Source organism: Alosa pseudoharengus, unplaced genomic scaffold (genome assembly GCF_046254945.1).
Source record: "Alosa pseudoharengus isolate Yale_2024_CS ecotype anadromous, Long Island Sound unplaced genomic scaffold, YU_APseudo_1.1 YU_APseudo_1.1_scf_7, whole genome shotgun sequence".
NCBI lineage: Eukaryota > Metazoa > Chordata > Actinopteri > Clupeiformes > Clupeidae > Alosa > Alosa pseudoharengus.
The window spans coordinates 7,895,467-7,921,485 of NW_027468859.1; the positions used below are offsets into that span (position 1 = coordinate 7,895,467).

General features: G+C 40.7%; 1 protein-coding gene and 1 long non-coding RNA gene across 2 annotated transcripts in view; one reads left to right on the plus strand and one right to left on the minus strand.

Annotated features, from left to right (window-relative positions):
• The first annotated feature begins 8,325 nt into the window (after positions 1-8,325).
• Positions 8,326-26,019, plus strand: part of esr2a (estrogen receptor 2a) — a 55,240-nt gene continuing 37,546 nt past the window's right edge. The window contains exons 1-3 of the mRNA XM_076271677.1: positions 8,326-8,561; positions 15,034-15,741; positions 16,276-16,439. Coding sequence (XP_076127792.1) covers positions 15,341-15,741; positions 16,276-16,439 — 565 coding nt within the window. The 5' untranslated portion in view covers positions 8,326-8,561; positions 15,034-15,340. The remainder of the gene's footprint in view (positions 8,562-15,033; positions 15,742-16,275; positions 16,440-26,019) is intronic.
• On the minus strand, positions 24,534-25,727 carry LOC143109084 (uncharacterized). The gene is made up of 3 exons (XR_012983814.1): positions 25,662-25,727; positions 25,014-25,103; positions 24,534-24,702 (listed from the first exon to the last, which is right to left on the minus strand). It is a non-coding gene; the product is annotated as an uncharacterized LOC143109084 (long non-coding RNA).

Consider the following 26,019-nt stretch of genomic DNA (forward strand, 5'->3'; position numbering starts at 1 on the left):
ACATCTTTTTAGTTGGCAAGGTTGGCAGGGACACTCTAAGTACATTTAATGACAGTAACTATTTTTAATTGATTAGTTTGAAATGAGAGCCAGTTCATGAAAAGGATTCCAAATTAACTTTGGAACTCTAAACCTAACCCTAATCCTAACCCTAATTTGTTATGACAAAAACCGAATGTCACTTAATAACAGAAGCGTTTAAGACTTGTTTATGACACGTTCATGACAGTGTCATGTCACTCTTATGTCGACACTGTCAAGTAAAGTGTAACCGATACAATTAAGTACAGCAACAGCATAGGGACATACAGTGTAAGTATGTTCAGGTGAAATGGTGCTGCTCGCGCAAACTAACACTTAAAAGAATTAAAAATCTTTGGCGTAAGCCCCGACATCGGTTCAGGTCTTGAAACCTGCATATCCTGCCTTACATTAGCTGGCAGGGAGAGATAAACTGGTTGTGGGGAGGACGGAGGGGACATCGAGATGACGGCACCTGAAGCAGCATTGCAGATATGTTAGGCGAGACATAGGTGGAGGCTGGTGATTGGTCAGGAGTATGACTAAGTGACATTAGAGCATTAGAGTCTTCCTGGTAGAACTTGTGCCAAAGCATCAATTTCCGTGACAATTCCAGTGTACTAGTCCATGGCCAGAACCCAGATACAGAACCAGGCCGCATCTCATGGTCCAAGTCCCTCTGAGTGGTCATGCATATCATTAATTTATTGTTCATTGGTCATGTTCAGGGTACATCCTTCCTTCAATGTGTTTACTCTGAGATGGCCATCTTTTTGGCCATTTCCTGGTTTGTGAATGGATGTAGACATTCCAGAAGTAGTATTATAAGGCCAAGAGATAGAGCATGTCTTTTAAAAACACTTTTTAGACAAAAACAATGACATTGGGGTATTCGCTAGACTTTTGCTATGAGAGTCATAGTTCAGAGAAGGAATCATGTGACCCATTTATAAATATCTTATTTTTTCTATTGTATGCCCTTAATATCTCCTTGACCTACAACTTGACCTTGACCTGAGTCAAGTTTAGTGTATTATCTTACAGTTTTTGATTGCATTTTTACACATCAGTTTACTGATAATGTGATTCTTTGAGTCTGTAAATTTCATAACAGATTATTTTTGCATTCAAATTGATGAGAACCCCATGAAGTATATTTCGAAGTAAAACTCCACATTAAGGTTCAAAAGGCTACCCAAAGTTAATGCCTGCAGTAGTAAATATGTATTAAGCATTTATTACAATACTCATCTTTAATCAATTTTAATGGTATGTTTGTAATAACTAATTAATAACAGATGGTGTTGGTGTTGACTGTGTAATCAAAGAAATAAATACAACAATTGAACATAATTTATGTTTTTATTAACATAGGTTTGCTTCCTTGCTTTTTTGTTACTGTATGTAAGTGTATACCAGTGTCTGATAAAATGTCAATTTTGCAACCAATGTTTGACGTCTGCAGCAATATGTTGCCCAGGCCATCTTTTACTTTCACTTAAGTTGACCTCATTCACCCTGGAAACCATTTAACCCAAAAGGAGAAGTTCGGGCATCAACCTATGCCACTAAGGGGAAGATGCTCCGGTGAGCGCCACACAAACATGCGCCCGCCTCTGGATGACCCATGGACGAGGAATCAAAACCGTGCCACCATGGGTCACATTCCACAGGGCAAAGAGAAAAGGACCAGGATGACCTTCAGCACTAGATCAGCATGACATTTCATAGAAGTGAGAAAGGGAAGTTAGGTTTTTTTTTTTTTGTTTTGTTATTGTATTAGCCTGGCATATATCTGCCCGATGGACAGACATTGGCAAATATCAAAACAAATTGGCACAGCACTGCTGCAGCTGTACACGTAGTAGCATGTGCAGCATCATGCATGTATACTTTGGTTGCAATGATCCAAAGTAGATCAAGTCTACAAAATTTTGAAATGAAAAACGTACAAAAAGTTTTATACACTCTTAACACGAATGTGTTGAAAATAACACAACTTGTTGTGCAGTTGTTGTTTTTTTAACACATCTCTATGTCCGGATAGGGACAACAGTTTGTGTCGTTTCTAACACATTCGTTTTAAGAGTGTACAATACAATAGTTTCATTTATTTGTGGACCATGGTGCATTGTACAGAGACATTGAGGGGCATCACTGTTCCATCGTGTATGGCCCAATGCCCATAGGGTCCTAGCTTCGAGCCAGGCACATTACACGCCCTCTCTCACCCACACATTTCCTATCTCTCTCTACTGGCCTGTCCAAAAAATAATCTCTTACAGTAATAGGGATTAACAAAGCTAAAGAAAATGACAAAGTAGATCATCAATGTACTGGACTATCCAAGCATCCCTTCATCATCATCATTGACATTTCATCTCCACTAGTACAAAAAAGGCCAAGCAATTTTCACTGTAAGAGATGAACAGCCAATCTCCAATCCCATGATTTGGACCGGATGAACAAGAGCTGACTGGATCAACTGCAGATTTTCAGGGCTGCTTTTTATTATTACTACTACTACTATTATTATTATTATTATTATTATTATTATTATGCTCGGAGAGGAAAACCAGCAGAGCTCTAGTCTTATGGGGGTCACACAGAGCACCCTTTGATGCCCTCCATTAAGGTGCCAAATGGGCCGTTGGCACCAGAGTGGCATGGAGGATGAGGCCTGGCGCGAGCCGACTTCTCGGCGAGCGCTTTTGGTGATTACCAAAATAGCACTGGGTTTGGGGAAGGAACAGGGAACGAGTGGCCCTAATTCCGAGGTGATTTGCTGCGGGAAGCCAGAGATACAAAGGGCTGGAGTACGGGAAGCGAAATAAAGGAGTCATCCCCAATTTTTTTATTTTTTTTTGCCACCACTCCTTACAATCTTCTCTTGTGCCTAAATGACTTCAGGCTGGTTTATCACTGGTAGTGAGGATACTGCCCAAGAGCCATGGGAGAGGATTTTTTGATGGACTGGTACCCCTTCTGTTTTTCTTTTTTTCCCATAAAAAGAGATTTCACATAAAAAGGCAGTGGCTAATTTTTGCTTCTGCGCTCTGAGCAATAACATAATTCTAAACGTGATTCTGCTGAACATTTCTGTGCATTTGGAAATAGAGTGAACAATCTTTTACATCTTAACAACAGCACTGTCCCACAATCGGAGCTGGGAAGGTTACTTTTTAAATATATTCCACTACAGATTACATGCCCTGAAATGTATTTTGTAACATATTCTGATAAATTACTCAAAGTGAGTAACATATGTTTAATACTTTGGATTACATCAGCATTGTATTATATTTAGCAGTGGATGAAACAGTTAAGTGATATTACAGTATGTGAACTTGTAAGACCCATAGTGTCAACAACAACTCAAAACCTGCTTTACAGTGAGGATGGATTGATAAACATATACGGTATGCTATGTCAAAGACCAAACAGAGATGCTTTGTCTGCACATAAAGGCTACCAAATTCCAAATACCACGCTGGCTGGATATAGACCCTATTGGCCTATACAACAAAACTAATTTTACATTCTACATTCCCTGATAGGTTTTTCATTTAGGCTATCAATATAAATAGAGAGAGAAAGAGAAAGGAAGCACGTCAAATAAGACAGTAGGGGGATTCGACTTGATGTAGCTGCCTGCAGCCGTCTTAAGCTGACTGCATGATTATTTCTGAGATTCTGGTACGTTTACAAGCCGAAATTGTGCATACGTCATGGTTGAAAACGTATCAGAATCTCAGAAATAATCACGTTATGCAGTCAGCTTAAGATGGCTGCAGGTGGCTACATCAAGTCAAATCCCCTTATTGTCTTTATCATGTGATGTAACTTCCTGGTGGCACTGTTTGCAGCACACCTGTCAACTTCCTCTCTGGCTCTGTGCATTCTCCTCACATTGACCAACTCAGCAGAACTTGGACAGCATTGTCTCCCATTCCCTCATTTACTCATCCCTTGTTTGGATTATTACTGCACTGCAACTGTTATACCATTACCGACAAAACAGGAGATGAAACCTGAATAAAAACAAACCAAAACAAACCAAAACAAAACAAACAGAACTTGGGGCATCAGTAAAATAAAAATAAAAAAACACTGGGTAGATGGAGCTATCTGGCACCAGTCTCTCTACGAATGCCCTCATACTACATGTCTAATAATACCATTCTCTACTTCTTTCTGAGGTTAAGTCGACATCCTGCAGATATTTCAGTCACACATACTGTAGTAGTACTCTATCTGAGGCATTACTAGACTAATATATTTGTGTTTTATTTGACATACAAAATCCACTTTGCATAGACACCTGTGCCTGATGTCTGCTCCTAAAAACTCACTAGACCTCCATTGCCACATCAGACTGTAAAACCAAGATTACTACTCTTTAGAAAAAATGGATTTTCATCCATCTTATCCCATTTCAACATTTTATTTTGACATTTACAAAATAATGTTTACAGACATTTCTAATTAAACTACAAAAACTAGCTTGGCAGAATTGTTCAACAAATTCATTAAGTACAGGAAATACATTATCTTGAGAAATAGCAGGGAGTCAAATACTTTATCATACAGGGGTACGTTTCCCAAAACCATAGTTGCTAACCTGTTAGCCGAGTTACAAAAATTGGGAGGTGCACATCTTCGCAACGCACCCCTAAATTCTGTGGCGTGCCAGTGAGAATGACATACCATTTTGATGTCATACTGGCGTGGCATGTGCATGGACAGCAACAGCAGGTATTAATCTACTTTTGAGCAGAGATGTAAAAGTCCGGCTTCAGAAAGTAAAAGTCCTGCCATGTATTGGTTCTACTTGCGCGCTTCACACAGGTGATTTCACTAATTAGCTGGTCTACCTGGCTGAGAAGATGTGCTAATTAGAATCAGCTGATTAAGTGAATGGTTGGAACAAAAATGTGCCAGAACTTTAACTTTCTGAAGCTGGTATTTTACACCTCTGCTTTTAAGCAACTTTTATTCCCAGATCCAGTAGGAGTGAGTAAAATATCAGTTTGGACAACAGGATACTAATATCTTAGCCTGGAAAATCCAGACCCTGATAATCTAGAAAGATTAAGGGTCTGGCCAAGAACAATGTAATGACCCAACTCGAGGGGTGGCAACAAGCATGCCTTTAAAAATCTCACTGCACGCAATTGGATAACACTAGACCATCTTTACTCTGAATGATTTCGGACTTCGACGCAATCGGATAACCCTACGACCAATGTGTACTGTCCTCCAACGTTGCAGCGCTGTCTTCATCAGTTTAGCTGGTTCCCCGGAATGTTGGGGTAAAAGTAACGTGCAATCATTGCTCCTTGCCAGAGTGTCTCGTAGAGACAATTCCATTGTGCTCTCGCGAGAACTCTGGATTTCCAGGGTACATAGGGAGTAGGACTGCAATTAATCAAATTAATCTGGCACATAGAGAATAGGACTGCAATTAATCAAATTAATCGATTAATCGTCAATTATTATTATTTTGCTGCATTCTGTTTTGCAACAATGCTCTTGTTTTGTCTTGTCATAAATCTAACTGTTGCATGCATGCATGATATATATTTTATTATTTGTTTTTCAGTTGAGTTATAATCATGATCTCAGTATTGACCTTTAATAATCATGATTATTACACACACACACTGGACGAAAATCCAAATTCGCACTGCAGTAGAGGTCGCTTTTAATGAAAGTGTGATACACTTTGAATACAGTTGATAAAATGAAATAAGCTATTCCACCGTGCATGACTACACGGAAACTAATATAGTAAGAGGACCATAAGAAAAAGAATGCATTGAGGAGCACAAGAAAAGTTTTGCATTAAGGGACACATATAGGATGAACTCATTACAAGGACAAAGGTGTTATCTACAGGCATTATACATTGAATATAGTTCAGTTATTTTTATTGAATGCAGCATACAGTACATACAGTGGCATTGAGCCCACTGAAGGTAGGCTATGTCCACCCAGACTATAGTCAATCCCATTAAAGTCTTTGAATACAGCAAATTTAAGATAATTAAATCCCTACCACCACCTCTACCACTTTAATTGTGCCCACCCAAAAATTTTGGTTGCATAACGCCCCTGTGTAGGACCAAGAAATAACCCACACTACCACAGTGGAGACACTCATTGACAGTAAGTGCAGCAATATTCATCTTGTATCCTCCTGACATAGGCTAATAGATCGCTTTAGAAGACTAGAAGTATAAATGCACTGAAAGTGTTAAATAGAGTTAGATTGTTTTACACTGTGGCTAGACTAGACCAAACCCTCATATTTCCTATGATAATGTGTTAAGTTCTGAGTGGTTCCCCCAGGAGAGACAAGGGCTGGCAAGTCCACTGGCTATCGAAGAAAAAAGCAAGTGTCTAATATTAATAGCCTACTATTATACTTGATTCAGTCTCAGTGCAGAAATGTCAGTAAAAAATAAAAATCGTGTTTAAGCCCATGATGTTGCTTGCGCCAAAAACTGTTGCTCTGCGAGATATTTTTGAATTCATAAACACCATTGGGTTGAATAGTCCATCCTTGGTGAATCTTAGCCTACTGTTGCTGCAAATAATCACAGTTGCAGTCACGTGCAGTTTTGGATTTATTTAGGCCTATAGTATTTAGTCAATGTAGGAATTATATTTTCAAGGAAATATTGAAAAGCCTTGTTTTTTTTGTCCACCTCATAGGCAGAGGTGGGCACAAATACATCAAAAACTATTTTGTTACAAATTACAAATACTGGCTCATGAAATGTAACAAAATAAAATACAAAATACTGATGTGAAAAATGTGTTTAATTAAAATACAAGTAATTAGTAATTTGGAAATACAAAAATACCCACACAATAATCATGGTATACTAATAAGGCATATTATTGAAATGTATCCCCAAGAGACAAGAAATACTATTTTTGATTTGCTGGCAGGGGGCTATACATTTTGTACATTGGGGCACCTATGAAGTAGATCTGGTAAAAAAAATGTAATCACCATCCCATATAAATGTAAACAACAGGCCTCTTTTTTAACTGAACTACATTTCCATTGTTGTGCTATAAATGCATGCCTACTGGCAAAATGGGGGATAAACAGAATAACAACCCAATATACGGAATTAATTAACTTGGGAGAGAATTCCACTCTGGGAGGTCTTTGTCTCCGTCTCCTCCATTATTTCTGCATATCAGGACACCTCAGCGGATGTTACTCCTTACATAAATCCTCATGTCAAATCCAAGTTTTAATACTGTCCTGTAGAAAGAATGAACATCAGCTATTAGGTAATCAAGGTCATGGGGTCAAAGGCCGTGGTTAACACACCTGACAATTCAAGCTCCTAGTTACTTTTTTAATTTCTTTCAACTTCCTGCCATGTTCTAAGGGGTTCTAAGAGGCTTTAAGTTGTCTACATGGTGACAAAAATTGACATAAACAAACAAATTCGGTTTACACCCCATGTTGTCCTTACAGAAGGGTGATAAAGTTGACCATTTTGGCTCCCACAATTGACTTTTCTTTTCATTTTTTTCAACTTATGTGAATATATTACATATGTTCAGAGGGGATCATAATAGAGGAAAGTTGGATCTAACACTTTTAAGTTGGTCACAATGTGGCATACCACAGTAAGAAAAATGGAAAATGGGTCAACATTTCATGCTTTTCTTCCGAAAAGGTAATGAAATGTTTAGGTCAACTTTACAGTTGAATATAGGGACTTGCCCAAAGGATATCTCCAGGCACCCAGCCTATTCTTAAAACCAGATTCATGATATTTGATATTCAGATATTTGAGAAGTATTTAAGTAGTTGAAATACTCAAATACAATCCCTCAAAGTATTTTGTTACAAACTACATTTGAGTTTTTCCAATCCTGCAAAATACAAATGACAAAATACGCTAAAGTAATTAAATACGTATTTTAAATACATAGCTATAATTGAAATACTACCCATGTCTGCTCATAGGCTATCACTGACATGGAAAGCAATTTGTTGTGTTTGTTCTAGTTTCTAGTTGACACAACACAAACTTGAGATCACCGCTCTCAAACTTTCTGTTATGGTGTGTTAAACTGTAAACGTCTATAGCTACCATTTATAGCTTTTACATTATGGGAAAAGTTGGGGGCCGGCTGAAACCATGCGGGTGTGGTTACTGACGTCGGCGACTGTGTAGGCTAGGTCTATTTAATGTGACTGTTTTGTGCCCGCAGGATGGGCCACAGCGGGTGCTGGTAGCTGATCGTTGTGTAAACCGCTCCGGCAGGAGGCTGTGTCGCTCACTGCGCCTGACGTCTGATTTGCATCAGTCTTTTCTATCGGGCTTTCAGAACTAACCCGAGCAGATGGTAGTTCCGCTTACCTCAAAATACGTAGGCTACAGTACTTGTGATTTAGGGGAAACTGGAAAAGGTGCAAGTACCGGTGTGTGTGAAGTTTGTGTAGCCTAGTTGGTCGACTTTTGGAGGGGCACGAAGGTTATGCTGTCTCTGCGTTGTTGTAACAGGTAAGGACGCATTTCACTGACGTCTATACTTGACATAGCGTAGCATAGCCCATTTCTTGAAACGGCACATAGGCCTATAGCCTACAGCAGTCGTCTTCTTTTTTGATGCATAGAGTTTATGTTTAGTTAATGTTTTTTGGTAGACGCTTTTGCCCAAAGCGACTCACAATGCATCGATAGGCTAAATATTAGATTATGTTATCATGAAAATTAACAGTTAGGCTACGTCATATGGACTAAATAAAGCAATAGCCTGTAGTAGCCTATGTAGTCACCTTTGATATTAAACAATCTAAGAGCAAAGTCCAGGTAAACTTGTTGCATCACGTAGCCTGTCGACACAGGACGTTATTGGCTATCGCCACCTCTTGCCTAACACAATATGAGTTGAGTTTGTTTACAGTTTTTGGGACAGTGCCGTTTGTGTCACCAAAATTCCCCGGGTTATTGAGTAGACTATTTAGCACGCAAGTTAAGTAGGCTACGTTTGCTGTTCTCTAAATGTTATAACCACTTGTTGAACATGAAGTTCTTGTACTCAAAGTAACCACTGATCTGACAGATTTGTTACAATTCATAAACTGGCAGTCTTAGGCTACACTTACCCAGCTTCAGTTACGCTTAAATTGCACTTGAGTGCACCTTGCTTGTGAACTGTGAGCATGCGTGATTTCTCTGAAAATCAATCACTGCTAAACGAGGCTGATATCTTTATCTGTGAATGCTTTGAACGTGCTCTGACTACGTTTTATATTCTGCCTAAAATCGTTTACTTTGAGCAGTTTTAGGCAGGGTTGCTGGTTCACTATTGAAATAGGGCTACAGTGTATGTTAATAACTATAGGCTACTGTAAATATCGGAAATATATTACTGCTGTGTAAAGAACGTAAATACATTCCATCTATCCATGGAATTTCACATATTTGGAACTCACGCAGTTGGAGAACTCAGTCAGATATTTACAGTAGTTAGGAGTTTCCTGGGCGCATGGACAACTTGTTCTTAAACAGTGATAAATGTCATCTGGTGCATTATCTGTTTTTAATATAATTTGCCAATTTTAGAACATCCAAGAGTGACATTGGTCTCCAAGCTGTTTTTGCAATTAATCCTACTCCAATTTCTTAGTGATCTTAATTTATGACTCTGTTATGCTCGGAAATGGTGCAAATTCCATTTGCGCAGGGAGTCGCCAGACGCTCGATTCGTGGGGGTGTTCGTTTCATAAATATAGTCTGAAGGACGATTCCCTAAAAGTAAATGTGCATTGTGTAACTTTGCAGTTTGTCTCAGTGACCTATCTCTCTTTCTCTCTCGCTCTCTGTATCTTTGTAATATATATTTACCAAATATCACATTCACCGTTGTGGGCCACTTAATTATTTGTTCTTCCTCCTTTTTTTGAGATCTTTGCACCAAGAGTGACGTTTCACAATATGTTGATGAAAAAAAGTAGTAACAGTAGTTTGCAACTCTAGTATTTTAAGCTTCTTATTGAAAATCCTCTTTCAGTCTGAATCACCTTGCTTTTTTATGTGTCTGTGCCTTATATGCTGCCTGGACAGGGAACCATGTTAATGGTGTTTGTGCTGAGTAAGTCTTCATTTTCAACATACAGTAGCATTTGACCTTGTGTTAGAGATGCTGTGTCTCTTAGCCTGCATGATCAGGTTATATTCCAGTTCTTCCCCGGATAGCCTCAGGATCTTCCCGACTACCACCAACATAGCCCTATGGTTCTGTTGTTCTGCACTTCCGTACTTCCGTAGTCCCGTAGTTCCATTCACCATTCTCAGGCCTTAGGCCCTTTCTCTCACACGGACCAAGTGCACTCTTCTCCCCCCTCATCCTGTTCCTTTTCTGGGAGGAGGGGGTGTGGAGGAGAGGAGAGGAGAGGAGCGAAGCAGAATGGAGCAAAGCGGGGGAGCCGATAGGCCCGTGGCCTTGAGCTCAGCCTGGTCGGGTCCGGGGTACTGCATGTGCAGCTGGCCCCAAGCCACCAGCCGGGAGACCCTCCTCTCTCCACCCCCCCCCCCCACACACACACACACACACACACGTGCATGAAACCCCCTTAGGTTGTAGGAGTAGAGGAGTAACAAAGTTGCGCACAGCTTTGCTCTGTCTCGCATACTCATGCCTCTTCTAGACTCTCAAATTCTATATCTTCTCATGCTCAGTTAAGATGCTATATGAATGCAATAACCGCCCTCCTCTCTCCCTCCCTCTGAGGAACGAGTAAGGTGGTGGCAACCCGTGGAGTTCCTTTGTCTCCTCCTTCTCCTTCTCCGCTTCCTTTCTCGCTTCCTCTCTCTCTTCTCCTGGCAGATTTGGACTGGAATTTTCTCATAGTATGGAAGTGGGAGAGGGTCTGGAGGAGATTTGGATGGAGGGAGGGAGGGAGGGAGGGAGGGGGAGACGGAGAGAGGGAGGTGATGGAATGGCATTCAGCCTGCGGTCAAGGTCCTTAGAGGAGAGGAAAACCTCCCTCCGCATCTCGGAGCAGGAGGTGATAAAAAAAGTCTGAGCTTTCGGAGGGAGGCTGGCTGGGCCATGGTGGGGTGGGATGGGGCGGACTGGGGCGTGGTGTGAACATGTGAAGTTGAATTCCCGGGAAGAACTCCCGGAGCGGCCTGTTCTCAAGCTCTCCTTTTATAGACTCCTGAGGAGTGCCGGAGGCCGATCTGAAAAGCACCGAGAGAGCTTTTCACGAAGACAGACTGGGCGTGAAAGGATCACTCACTTTACTGTTGTTGTTGTCTGGAATTCCACTGGTGTGCTAAATGCAGTATTGCCACAAGTGAGTTTATTCCCACTCATTTTTTCTGCATCACTTTAGCAGACCTTGTATGTGATTTAATCTAAAAATTGTTTTTCAAATTTCTGACTGGCATATCATGTCATCTGTATATCTTTCTATTATTCTCCTGTCCGTTGCTTGCTAAGGACCTCATGGACCTGGGTGCTACCTGGTCTATTCCTAGTAGCACCCAGCTCTATCTATGGTTCGGTGATGGTGAATCCAGGATGACTCAGACATGTGCAAAGAGTAGTTTCAATTTACATTGCGTAAAATGCATTTGAAGCATATGTGCAAGATTTATTTTTGTTACGCTTATATGTTAAAATTGTATGCATGTTTTCTCAGGAAATATGTCAAACAGTCTTGCCACATGAAGTGTAAATGAGGTAAAGGCAAGGTGAGATAGTGTAGGCTGGTTGCAGATGGCAGGCCACTCAGTCTCCGTCCTCCTCAAACTATTCCTAAATGTGTCGGCAGAGTTGCACATGCTCGAGATTGAAATGTAGTGTTGATTTCCTGGACACAGACTACTAGAGAACCTCATTGAAGATCTCCTCTAAACTCCACTTAGTTTATGACTTGGCTTAGTCATGGCATTGCCATGAATGGGAAATTTGTATTAGAAGCAAGCACTTTCTCAAGGCCTCTACTGATGGGTCGTCAGCATTCAAACAGGCTGCCCAATACATAATCTTCAAATCTATTTTTGAGCTTTTTTGCCTTTATTGCAATAGAGCAGTTAAGAGGCTGACAGGAATGGGTGGAAGAGAGAGATAGGGTGGGATCGGGAGAAGACGCATGTCGGACTCGAACCTGGGTCCCTGTGGCCCCTCCCCCATGTCAGTATATCTCAAACTAAAATATTCACAAACTAAATCATGTGAATCAGTGACCCATTCATTCAGTGTGATGGTGGTCAATTTTCTGTCAGCTGCACACGAGCAAGCCCATACATTTCAGTATCCCCCTGAAAAACAAGAACAACATACAGTCTGCATAAGAGCACCTGTGCACTAGTGGTCCATTCATCCTATGTGAAGTGATATGAACCATAGTCAGTCATCGTTACCCATGATGCTACCCTGCAACTTTAAAAATAGGCTGTGTACCTGTTGTTGTTATTGTCATGCTGTTGTTTTTGTGAATGAAGAAAGCGCAGGCTGAATGAATGACGCTGACTGTCCTTACTTTCTCCGGCTCTGTCCTCTCCCTCTCTCTCTCTCTCTCTCTCTCTCTCTTTCCCTCCCTCTCCCTCTCTTTCTCGCCTCTGTCTCGCCCTCCTTTTTTCACTTCTCCCCTCTCCCTCTTCACTCTCCCGTCTCTCCCTCCGACAGCGGTCAGTAGGGGGCTAGCGTTGCCAGCACAAAGTCTGCGGTCCCAGAGGATCGGGAGCATGTCTACCCATTTTGTTGGATGTGCTATTGGTGGTGGTGGGAGGGGCAAGGAGCACATTCCGCTCTTTTCATTTGCTGTCTTCGGTGTAGGGTTTAAAAGGAGCCGAAGGTTTCCAAGGCAACAACAGCACAACAGTATAAAGTATGTTGTATCTGCCTGGAAAACAAAAAAGTGTTTTTATTATAAAAAGGAGAAGCATCTTTGCACACTTACATCGAGCCATCGAGCCAAGGATACAGTCAAAATGCCCTTTTTTGTTGTTAGGGCATATCAGATTCTGGTGTGGCCAAAAACATGTGTCTGAAAAAGGTTCTCATAGTTCTCATAGAGCAAAACTAGAGAATGCAAATGTTTGATTTATCCCTGAGTCCTATTATATGGTCTGTGTCTTGATTAGGTAGGACGAGAAAATACATTTCTCAAGGAGGATGACAAAGTTGGATTGAGTCACCTGGCTGAAAAGATCAGTAGGTGGGCTAGTGCAGGATGATCTTTAATAACATGTTAATTTGGCATCGTAGTAATGTGAGGAGATTAGTTCAGAATAGGATGTTGTAATGCACTCACTACCTCCTTTGTTTAATTACAGTTTTTGACGTTCCATCGAATTTAAAAGGCTCAATACCACCTCAAAAAGAAAATGAAAGTGATGATGCATGTTTGTTGTGTTAACTTTGAGAGGAGGTTAACTACCATAATTGTATGACAAGTAGACTGAGCCGTATTTATAATAGATGTACCATATAGGGGTACAAAATATGACCGCCTCTCAGTCCTGCACATTCTGTCTGCAAAAAATGAATCACGCTTGTCAATTTGTCTCCATTTCCTACTCCATCCTCTATCCATCTTTTTGCAACTGTTGTGTGTGTGCGTGTGTGTATGTGTGTGTGTGTACAGTATGTGTATGCATGTGTGGGTTTATGTGTGTGTGTGAGAGACAGAGAGAGTGTGAGTGTGTCAGCCTTGTAAAAATGTATTAAGTACATTTCAACATCATCCTGTACCGCCAACCCCTTTGCACAATACCACCATCAGAAAGTACATTTCAACATCAACTCTATCATCCACCCTTCGCTCAACACCACCATCTACTGGGTGATGGGGTCGCTAAATGTACACATAAATTAAATTATTGTATGACCCCCTATGGACAGATTTCCACAAAACTTGGCACACCTCCAGAGAATGTCAGATTAATATTACACATAAAATGTGGTGTAGTTCAGGACATCTCAACTGAAGAAAGGGGCGATTAAAGCGGTATAATCTTGCATTTTCATTTTTTACCGGGGGGTGCAAATCACAAATGAGTGGTGTTCCAGAATTGCTTATTGCATAAAAATTTATGAAGTTGATGACGGGGGAAAAAAAAAAACTTTGACAATCCCTATATGAACTATAATTCCATCCAAAGCAATTATTTTACTTCTATCTTTCTAACAGAATAATTGCATGGCAGCATACCGTCTACTTTCAGGTTCTCCAAGGAAATGTTTTTTTGGAGTTGGGTGGGGGTAATTTTTAACCTTAGACAATGTCTGGGTCAGTCAGACAGAATGTTTGTCAGGTTTGTTACATAAATGTCCTGTTCCCCTGAAACTGAAAGCGAGCCAAAGTGCTGTGTTATTGACCTCTCCACTCTATGTGGTCTCCATAACGATTAACTTTAACCCTTTGTGTCAGAGTGGATCAGAACATACAGGTTGAGGTGGCCAATTTTTAAAAATGACTTAGAATGGATGGGAGTATTCTAGCTTGTTCTCTGATGTGAACATAGAATGCAACTTTGGTCTGCTAAGATGATATTTTATAAGTCCATTTATAACCCTATAATTAGGCTGGGGAATAAAATGGCCCACTTTAGCAGATATCTAGTGCCCCCTCATGCTTATCTGGCACCCACATGAATAATTAAGTAAGCTTTACGCTGACTGGCTGCCTTGCAGCCAAAGATCGTTCAAAATAGGCTCTAGCAACCTCTACCTCCAACTCGAAGTGGTAGCATAAGGCGTGGAGGGGGCCGGTGATCAGAGGGAGGGTTTGTGTCACAGTCTGTGTTTTCGAGTCACACGTTGGTAAGTAGGAGGAATTTAATTTTCACTGTGCCAAGTAGCAAAGCAATGATGTCGTTTGTGATGTGCCAGGTGTTACCAAACTAAGTGCTGTGCTTTCCTTTATTCTTTCTACCCTGTCTCACTCTGGCTCTTTCTCTCTCTCTCTCCCTCTCTCCCATTTCCCCTTGTGTTTTTTCTCTCTCTCTGTGTCTCTAGCTGTGAAGACCGTCGTCAGTGATGTGAACTATCAGTGCTTCATCTCTCATCAAAGCCATTTCCTCTCACCCACAGCAAGCACTGTATTGTCCTTTCACAAAAATGAAATAAGATCATCTTACCGGAGCACAGAATCAGCATTGTGAAGATAAACACCAGTTCAGGGCTGATAGTAAGGATGTGATAAGTCCCAACTATCTCAATCCACACCCCACCCTAACTCTAACCCCCCCCCCCCCCCCCCTCTCCACCTGCCCACTAAAGCCATTCACACTGACACACACACACACACCGCGTCTCGTCCACCATGACCCAGTCTCCGGACCGAGACGGGCCGCTGCTGCAGCTCCAGAAAGTGGACTCCAGCCAGGCCGCCGCCCGCGAGCTCTCCCCCATCTTCAGTGGCTCGCCCCCAGCTGCCTTGCCCTCACTGGACAGCCAGCCCATCTGTATCCCGTCGCCCTACACGGAGCTGGGCCACGACTTCGGCGCGCTGCCCTTCTACGGCTCTGGCCTCGTGGGCTACGGCGGGCCTTCCATCGCCGACTGCCCGCCCATGCGCCAGTCGCTCAGCCCCACGCTCTTCTGGTCGCCGCCCACGCACCACGGACACGTGTCACCGCTGCCCGTGCACCGGCCGCAGTCCCGTCTCGGACAGCACGGAGGGCCAACCCATGGGGCCTGGGCAGAGCTTACAGAGGAGAACCGGTACGGCCTGAACTGTTTCATCTGACTTGACTCAGGAGTCATTTATTAATAGCACAATAACACCATTTCTGCTGTTTTCTGGAGGAGGGCTGGAGATGTCTCTGTTCTTCATTACTAGCTGTAGTTATTATGCATTAGTTCAGCCATTTCACTTCTGTCCCACTGATATTGCATGGAAAGGTAAATTGTAAATACTTACATTCATTTAATTAATTCAATTAGATATGCATGCTGTTTGTATTCAAATCAATTGATTTTTGATTTTTTTAAGTATAGTTTTCGGACTTTTTGCCTTTATTGTATAGGACAGGAACGAGACAGACAGGAAGTGAGTGGGAGAGAGAAATGGGGTGGGATCGGGAAGTGACACGTGGGCACGTGGACTCGTATGTGGTCTGAGTGCCCCCCCCCCCAAAATCTAATCTCTTAGCACAGTGGTTATTTGTTTGATTGAGTTATGAGTGTTTATGAGTGTTTGTTGTATTCTCTCTCTCTCTCTCTCTCCCTCTCTCTCTCTCTCGTGTCCCCAAACAGGAAGCCGTTGGTGGGGAAGCGAGGGCTCTGCGAGGACCGGGCTCAGGCCGGAGGCAAGGCCGACATGCACTTCTGCGCCGTTTGTAGCGACTACGCCTCAGGCTACCACTATGGCGTCTGGTCCTGCGAGGGCTGCAAGGCCTTCTTCAAGAGGAGTATCCAAGGTAACAACGATGCTGACCGCTGTCACTGTCAGTGTGGTTGTTGCGGCTGGTAGCAGGAGCAAGTCAGCTTCTCAGCTTCAACTTGGTTACATTTACATTTAGCAATTTAGCAGATGCTTTTATCCAATGCGACAGAAGTGAGGAGTAACATTCAAGCTACAATACACAGGAGCCCTTAGGTAGGAATTACTGTTATACTACATCAATCAGACCTATTACCAGAGGATGAGAGTGCAAACGTGATAAGCACTAGTCAGTAAGTGTGGTAGAAGGAGAATGTGGTGCTTACTGCCGTTGCCAAGGACGTGGTGTTTTTGGTTTGTTTACTTGTCTGTTCGCTTGCTTGTTTTTTTGTCGGCATGTGTGAAGGATGACATAACAACTTCCGGCCCAACTTTCCTGAATCTTGGTGTCCCAGGTGGTCCAGGGGTTTGTCACTGCTAGAGCCTTTTGCAAACAAAATGTGCCATTTTGGCTAGAGTGCCTCTGTTTAGACCTGTGTGTTCAGTGTTTTGAGAGCGTGATGTCAGAGGTGACAGAAGCATTATAGCACTTGAGGAAAAAGTGCAGTTTGAACTTGAGATACGACCACTGGCCTTGGGGGAGGTCTGTACTCCATGAGTGGCCTTCAGGTTGTGTGTGTGCTGCAGATACTGTTATTAGGACACTTTGTTACCTACGTATGCATACACGCACACACGCGTACGCACGCACGCACGGACACACATACACACACACACACATATATATAGACACACACACACAAACACACACACACACACATACACACAAGCCTGCAGGCACACAGACACACAGCCGGAAACCCACATACACAAATACACTCAGACAGAAAAGCAAACAAACACGCACACACACACACACACACACACACACACACACACACACACACACACACACACACACACACACACACACACACACACACACACACACACACACACACTATTGCCAAAGAGAGAGGGAAGTAGAGACAGCAGAGATAAACCTAACCTTAATCCAGACACACACACACACGCACACACACACACACACACACACACACACACACATACACACACTCTCTCTCCCTCTCACTCACACACACACACACACACATACATACCAGGGTTTCCGTTGTCCGGTAATTTAAAAAGTTGGCCGAAAAAAAAATGAAATGTCACAAAATTAAATCTCTCCGGTCAAATTGTCCGATTGAAATTGGCTAATAATCCCGCAATCTGAATTTGAGAATAAGCCTTACTATGTAAGCCTATATTATACGTCCTCTGGCTATGTTTTTAAATGAACAGGCTCTACCGTTTGAAAAGTAAGCTATTAAACAACACGCATAGCCTACAGCAGTGTTTCCCAAAGTCTGGGTCATATAGGGTGTTATAGGCCTAACTGATACCATTTGTCATTTGATACCAGGAAAGCTAACAGTTTTCTATTAGGATGTAGATTGTCAACTACCACAGTCACGGTTTTGTCATAAAAGCTCATGAAACTGGGGGACGAACGCATCGCAGAGGGGGTGCCAGCATGGATATCTACCTCTCAAAATGAAACAGTTCTGTGGGGCGCCTGCCATGTACCTCACAGTTGCAAACTGCAAGGGACATGAATCCGCCTATTTGCACGAACATTAATAGATACCAGCTCCTCAACTTTACAGATTAAAATCTAGTGACCGTGCTGTCAACTAAAGCAGACATCCATAGACCGGACATAAGGCCATTCAATTAGCATAGTTTCGATTGCAGATGCAATCTTTAAAGTTAATAGCAACCTCCTCACATTCTTATTTCTGATTTAAAATGCACAACAGTGCATTATAGTCTACAATTTAAATGGGCATTTTAAACACTATTCCTCTCTTTTTCTACCTCGCTAACTCCAAAGTAAAGGCGCATTCTTCCGGCTCTTGCGCAAACGCCTCTTGTTCTGATATAACGACTATACAATATAATATAATACAACAATACAATATAACGACTTGAGTTATTTGCTGTTTACATTGGAATTGACGTCCACAGTGTTATGGACCCATTTGTCTGCAACGCAACGTAGCCTACAACATTTTTTTTTTAGAAATACAGGAACAGCTTACTATGCTGACGAATGACGACTGCGCAACATGCGAGAATTTCCCCTACTCTCGGATGCGCATTAAAACGTATCTTTTCAGTAGTCATTTCCAACTTTTCACGCTGATTGTGCTCAAAATGCAACACAACCGTGTTCAAAGCAGGGATCCTATAGCAATGTATTGTTGGGGGAGGCATAGAAAAGTTGGAGAACCTGTGGCCTAAAACAATATTGGTGGTTGCAGGGAAGATTTGAAGTGAAATGGGTCGCGATGGTCTGTCATTTTTTAAAAGTGGGTCGCCAGAAAAAAAGGTTGGGAAACACTGGCCTACAGTCAGGGCCGTTTCAAGGAATTTGGGGGCCCCAAGCAAAATGGACATGGAGGCCCCCCCACCCCCGCACGCAAAGCCTACAGGAACCACCGCATAGCCATACAGTTTAAGTTCACCCACAGTTTATATAAATACAAAATTTTGACAGTACAAATACTGCAGTTGCATATATATACTGTGCATTAGTTTTGAACATTTTGAACATTTGAACATTTGCAAAAACACCACCGTACCATAAAATCCAATATAAATGTAAAAAAGTGCACAATAACTAAATCCAACATACTTAAACACACACACACACACACTCACATTAACATTTTTCAGTTCTCACAAAGTGAGAAAATAAAACACTGCCATCTTATGCAGAAAAAGGATGCATTGTTAAAACTATAAAGAGTGCAGGTTGTATAGCAATTTAAAAATCCAAGTACACACACAGTCACACACACACATAAGATTAACCTTTCAGGCCATCTTCATCAGTGGAGGTATCCTTAGGAAGAGCCTGAGGGCTGAGAAATTTAAGCAAAGCACCTTGAGGGAGAAAGAAAAGATATGTTAGCATTTCCATATTTTGATATTTAGAAGGGATGCAGCTGTTTTCACAACTACCAATGCTTACTGTAAAAACATCCCAAGCTAATGTTATACATTGACCTAGGCCTACTTGTAGCTTAACATAGCATTTAAGCATTCTGCTGTTTGAGAATTAGACAGACACACCTGGTGCTTTAAAGACAGTAAACAGCTGGCGTGCATGAATACTAGACATGAAAGTTCCAGTCGGAATTTATCGTGTGGTTTTCCTAACCCCCATTTGGTAAATAGATTATCATGGTCGAATAGTTAGTATAGCAGAGAAGCTATGCCACTTTCATCAAAACCTATTACAAAGCTATAGCAATGTTATGTCATTAAATACGATAAACAGTGATTCTGGAACAGATCTGCGTCTCCCTTATCCCGTTAATAAACATATTACAGTAGGCCTATGTAACCATATTCCGTCCGTTCGGGAAAAAAAAGTTGCGCTAACTGTTCTAGTTTGTTACAAGCAGCATGGGCCGTCAGGCAGGTAGTTAACATAAAATTTTTTTGCTAGGCTAGCCTTCCTGCTGCGACATTACACCATTTGTACAAGACAAGTATAGCTATTTTATCCAGTGTAATTTATCACTTACCACTATCTTGTTTTTTCTTGTCATCCTCTTCCTTTCTCTTCTGGCTTCCGGACGCATAACTCCGCTTCATTATGACTGAGGTTTTATATTTTCCTTCATTATGACTGAGGTTTTATATTTTCGCGGCAGCAGCAGAGACCACAAACCTGGCTGGCTGCTGTCAGCGACTACTGAGAGGGGCAATTTATCATTTAAGCAATCCCGGTATTGCCGGTAACAGTGTCGTTGCACTTTACTGCATTGACTATCAAAGGGGCGCTCACAGTTTGTCGTTTGTCGACTACTGAGAGGGGCCCCCTTGAGGGGGATCCCGGTATTGCCGGTAACAGTGTCGTTGCACTTTACTGAATTGACTATCAAAGGGGCGCTCACAGTTTGTCGTTGCATTTTATTCTTAACCAGTCGTTGTCTTGGGGCCCCTGGCCAGCTCGGGGCCCCAAGCAATTGCTTGGTTTGCTTGCCTTCTAGCGACGGGCCTGCCTACAGTATGCTGCATTTCAAATAGGAAGCGCACGCGGCTTAAAACGTCCATGTTAAACAACGAACAAATGAGTGAGGCGGTTCAAACATGGCCAGGCCCAGGCAGACTAGCCTTTAAAAAAATTCAGAGGCCAGACGCGATGGATGATGATAAATTGTTAACGTCTGAAGCCTCAGATGTCCGGTCAACTCCACCACCACCAGATAAAAAGCAGTCGGGCGTATCTGTCGGAATCAGTGACATTGGAAGTGGAGTTGCGGGGGTGCGGCTGCTCAAAACTGTCATTCTCCGTGTACACTGGACATGCAAAGTGTTCTTTACCCAAAGCATACAGTAGGCCTATGCGTTCTCTGTCTATGATCTGCAGGGTTAGGGCCTCCTCGACGAGGCGATTACTGGTCCGCGGATAATTTCTGGCACAATGAAACGGTATAATTGAACCGCGGCCGAAAGAAAAAGAAACTAAACATTTCCCAGAATAGGAAACATTTCTTAATTTATTGTTATCAAATAAAGAGGCATATCATTAGGGGGTAGTGGTGTGAGCGCTCATTCTTGTGTGTGCGCATCTGTGTAAGTTAAACAGTCACCACTGGAGATAACGTGGGTAGCAGCAACAAACAACGTACACTGTAAACCCCAACAGGTTCAATGAACTGAAAATGTTTGATGAAACTGATTACCTCAAAATATTTAGCTATGTTACAAAATATTTTAAGTAATTTCTACTTAAAATGAGACATTTTTTAATGCTCAAAATCTTTAAGGACAAGGATAAAATTAAAAAGAATAATGTGAGAAATAGATATTTTAAGTTATTGTTACATTAGTCAGACAAGCTCTTAAGACTCCAAATCTTTGAGAAAATGACTAGCCTTTAAAAAAATTCAGAGGCCAGACGCGATGGATGATGATAAATTGTTAACGTCTGAAGCCTCAGATGTCCGGTCAACTCCACCACCACCAGATAAAAAGCAGTCGGGCGTATCTGTCGGAATCAGTGACATTGGAAGTGGAGTTGCGGGGGTGCAGCTGCTCAAAACTGTCATTCTCCGTGTACACTGGACATGCAAAGTGTTCTTTACCCAAAGCATACAGTAGGCCTATGCGTTCTCTGTCTATGATCTGCAGGGTTAGGGCCTCCTCGACGAGGCGATTACTGGTCCGCGGATAATTTCTGGCACAATGAAACGGTATAATTGAACCGCGGCCGAAAGAAAAAGAAACTAAACATTTCCCAGAATAGGAAACATTTCTTAATTTATTGTTATCAAATAAAGAGGCATATCATTAGGGGGTAGTGGTGTGAGCGCTCATTCTTGTGTGTGCACATCTGTGTAAGTTAAACAGTCACCACTGGAGATAACGTGGGTAGCAGCAACAAACAACGTACACTGTAAACCCCAACAGGTTCAATGAACTGAAAATGTTTGATGAAACTGATTACCTCAAAATATTTAGCTATGTTACAAAATATTTTAAGTAATTTCTACTTAAAATGAGACATTTTTTAATGCTCAAAATCTTTAAGGACAAGGATAAAATTAAAAAGAATAATGTGAGAAATAGATATTTTAAGTTATTGTTACATTAGTCAGACAAGCTCTTAAGACTCCAAATCTTTGAGAAAATGAACAACATTAAAACAAATAATTTCAACAAACAAACATTTTAAGTAATTACTACTCTAAACTAGAAGTTATTCACACTCATTTTTTTAGGAAGTTGATGAACTGAAACATAATAATTTGACAAACAAACATTTTAAGTAATCGCTACTTAAATTGTTGATAAGTTCAATGAACCTGATCATTTTGAAACCATTGTTAAAACTAACAAAATTGACACTGGAAATGGAGTTGATGTTTTTAAGTTATCACTTATTATGTTATCACCATGACTCATTCAGTTTCTCAAACCTAAACATTGTCACTTCAGTCTCTTATATTTTTAAGTTGACTTCACTCTGTTGAAACACATTTTTTGACTGTTTGGGTTTACTATTTACCTCAAAATCAAAAATATTTTATTTGTATGATTCAAATAAAAAACTACTGAAAAGACAATTTCAATGCAGATTCCATTTATTTAAGAATTCCATTAGAATTCTAACAGAACAACATCCACAGCAATGCGGTTAATACAGAACATCAAAGAAATAACAACCTTTTACCACTTCAACAAAGGTAATAATACTCAAATAACAAAATAATAGGCCAACATAAATAAAAGCGAAAAAGCTCCATTGCTTGCTTGAGTATTAACATGCTGGCAGTACCAACCATGATATTTGGAAAACAGAATGCTTACTCATCCATCATCAGCAATTTATTTTTAAGGTTAACCCTTTATTGCATGAATTATCACCTATACTTTAAAAAAAATTTGTAAAGTATTTTTCTTACTTAAAATGGTTTAAATAAAGGACATTTTTAAAAAAAGTTAAAAAAATTTTTTTAAAGGGGGTAGTTGGTAATTTGTTGCCATATGGCAACAATGCGCAATCGTGGAAAATGCTGTAAAATCCAATTTTTCTTTAAAAACTTATTTTTATTTCATTACAAATCTTTTAGAAATGAACTAAATTAAGCTTGCATTAGTTATGCTCTAATACATCTAATTATAAACCTAACATAATACAAATTCAACTCTATTTTGGGCAATAAAGAGATAATATCATGGAAACATTGTCATAGTGTAGTCCGCTTTGGGAAATAAATAGCCTTCCTGTAGGGACATAAAGTAATTATTTTGATCAAAACCAATGTTTATATCAAAACAATGTCATCATTTAGATGACTTTAATTAATTTAGATGCCTTTCATTTCCCAAATGCATAGGGTTCTATTGCAGTCAGAGGTCATATTCAACTGTAGTGAGACCACATAGTCACAGAGCCCTGCCCCTCAAAAAGTGTGCAAATCCATGCTGTACACACAGAGAGACATAGGTATCCTTCACATATCCCCCTGACAGCCTTTCCCTACCCTGTAAAGCCATGCCTCATCCATATTTGGGGTCAACCTAACGTAGGGGTCTCCGGTGTGGGTCATACTACAGGCTCACACTGGGCATGCCTTGGATGGCTCCACAGCAAGCCAGCCCACTTCTTACACCATTTATAGTGAGGAGAGAAGGGTCACCCCATTTGCCCTTGAACTTTGGGCCTCTGAGGTGCTAAAGCTGTAGCCAAAGAGACAGGATGGGTGACTGCAGCCTGTATCTGCAACATATATACATTTTTTACTCCTCATTGTTGGATTATAGCTAATCCTGACAGTTCTTTAGTGGAAGAGCAAACAATGTGCTTTTATCTTTTCCAAAATCCCAAACAAAAATGGTGAAAACACCATGTCTAGTTGACTGTGTAGTGAACAATAACACAAAATACATCTTTACCGCTCCAATCACTATACTGTCTGAACCTCATTCCATAGATAATTTACAAATTGCTAAACATGTGCAATATCCTAAAAGACTCCAAAAAGTCTGAAATTACAAATAAAAGTGTAAATAATGTTTTTTTACTTCAAAATATTGTCAAAAATTTTATATATTCCCAGAGTATCCTAGTGCAATGCAATCCTATTGTAATCCTATGATACCATTCATTTGAATGGACACAAAAAGGTCCGTATTTGCATACTGTTGCCATATGGCAACAATTATATTTTGCCAATTTACAAAAAAAAACATTATATATAAACTTGTTTTAATGATACATTGTTCATGTTTACATAGTTTACAATTACAATTATTTTTTATACCAAAACTAAAATCCCCTTTTTCACATATGAATAGTAAAATATGGATTTTGTGTTACTGCCAATTAGAAACACTAAGATAAATTAATTGTTGCCATATGGCAACAACATGCAATAGAGGGTTAAGCAGCAGTCTAGGAGGTAACTTCAGGTCTTCCAAACCCATTATAATTTTTGGAATGAAATTAAATGTGTAGGACAATTGCTTTGGATAATCGAGATGAAGTGCATAAATTAAGGCAAATAGCCAAATTATGTCTCTGTCAACTCTGCTATATCACACACAACAATATCTCCGTCAAGAACTATAGAATGGATAGCAGGACCAAACTTCACAAGGGAGTCTGTATCACCCAAGACAGTGAGAATAGCTACAGCTGCATCGGAGAAGTCTGGCAGGTCAATTTCTTCTGCCTGAAGAACATGACAGTAATTATTTAATGAGTAGAGTAGTCAATGAAAAACACTACATGTGTATTTAATATAATATGAAATACCAGTGAATGAAAAGTTAAGGTAAAATTCCCAAATATGACATTCTTGGTGAATTACTGTAGTATGATTTAATTGCTATTCTGGTGGCTAGGAAGATGGTTGTGGTTGTTGTCTTTTGGCTGCAAGGTATTATCAGAGAGGGCTGAATAGAAATAGAGATATATAGAGAAGACAAAGTAAAAAAAAGAAGAAAGAGTGAAAGAGGACACACAATTTAATCAAAAACTTACATTCCAGGTCTTAAAAAATCCATCTTCCCACAGGAAGATGGGAAGGGCCTGAAGAGTAATTTTCCTTCTGCTGTTGACATTGACGTCTTCCTAGAAAGACAGAGGGATTGTGGGGAAGACACAAATCAGCAGAATATTAATCCTATGCATGTATTAAATAAGACTATAGTACAGGTGACATGTAAATACAAGATTAATTCCTTCACGCTCCTGATATGCAACCTCCTGCACTGTCTTTCTATGAAATCGTGAGAGATGAATGTTCAGTGCATTAATAGACTGGAATGAGCAAATGCATGAGTGGTGTATGCATGGTAATGGGCTGACCCTTGAAAACTGACTGTGATTTAACTATTAATGGCAAAGTAACTGAGCCTGTGTCTCGGAAGAGGCGTCACATGACCTGCCAACACATTTTGAAAATGCCACATAAAATAAGTCTAAGGTGTCATCCCTTCTTTGATACAAAAACATCACTCAATAGCCTTTGTATCCCTGTGGAGAGATGCAAAGGGATAACATTAGGCTAGGCTATTCTCATTGGTAAATAAATGCTTACAAAATATCCCTATAACTTATAATAATATAGGCTACACGTTGGCTACATTGTGACACTAGTAAATGGAGGACAAATAAGTTATCACTTACCATGGTGTGATGGTGGTTCCTTGCACAGAACTGAAAACATGTCACACAGCCATCTGGTCCTGAGAGGAAAAATATTATGAACAGTATTATTTCACTTTTTTGAACAAAAGTCAGTCAGACAGTCTCTTCATCTCTCTGTATAGGCAGGCCTATCAGAGTCAGACATTGCCATTGATCATGCTTAGGCTATTGTCAGTAAGTTCGGAGAGTTAACAAAACTGGAATTGACGTTAATATAAGACATATGCTATTGCTGCAGTAGCATTCTTCCACTATGGCTCTCTTTGACCTGGTAATTTTCAGAAAATGTAACATCTTTCAGTAAAAATCTTTTTGCATGGTTTAATTATCTACTCTT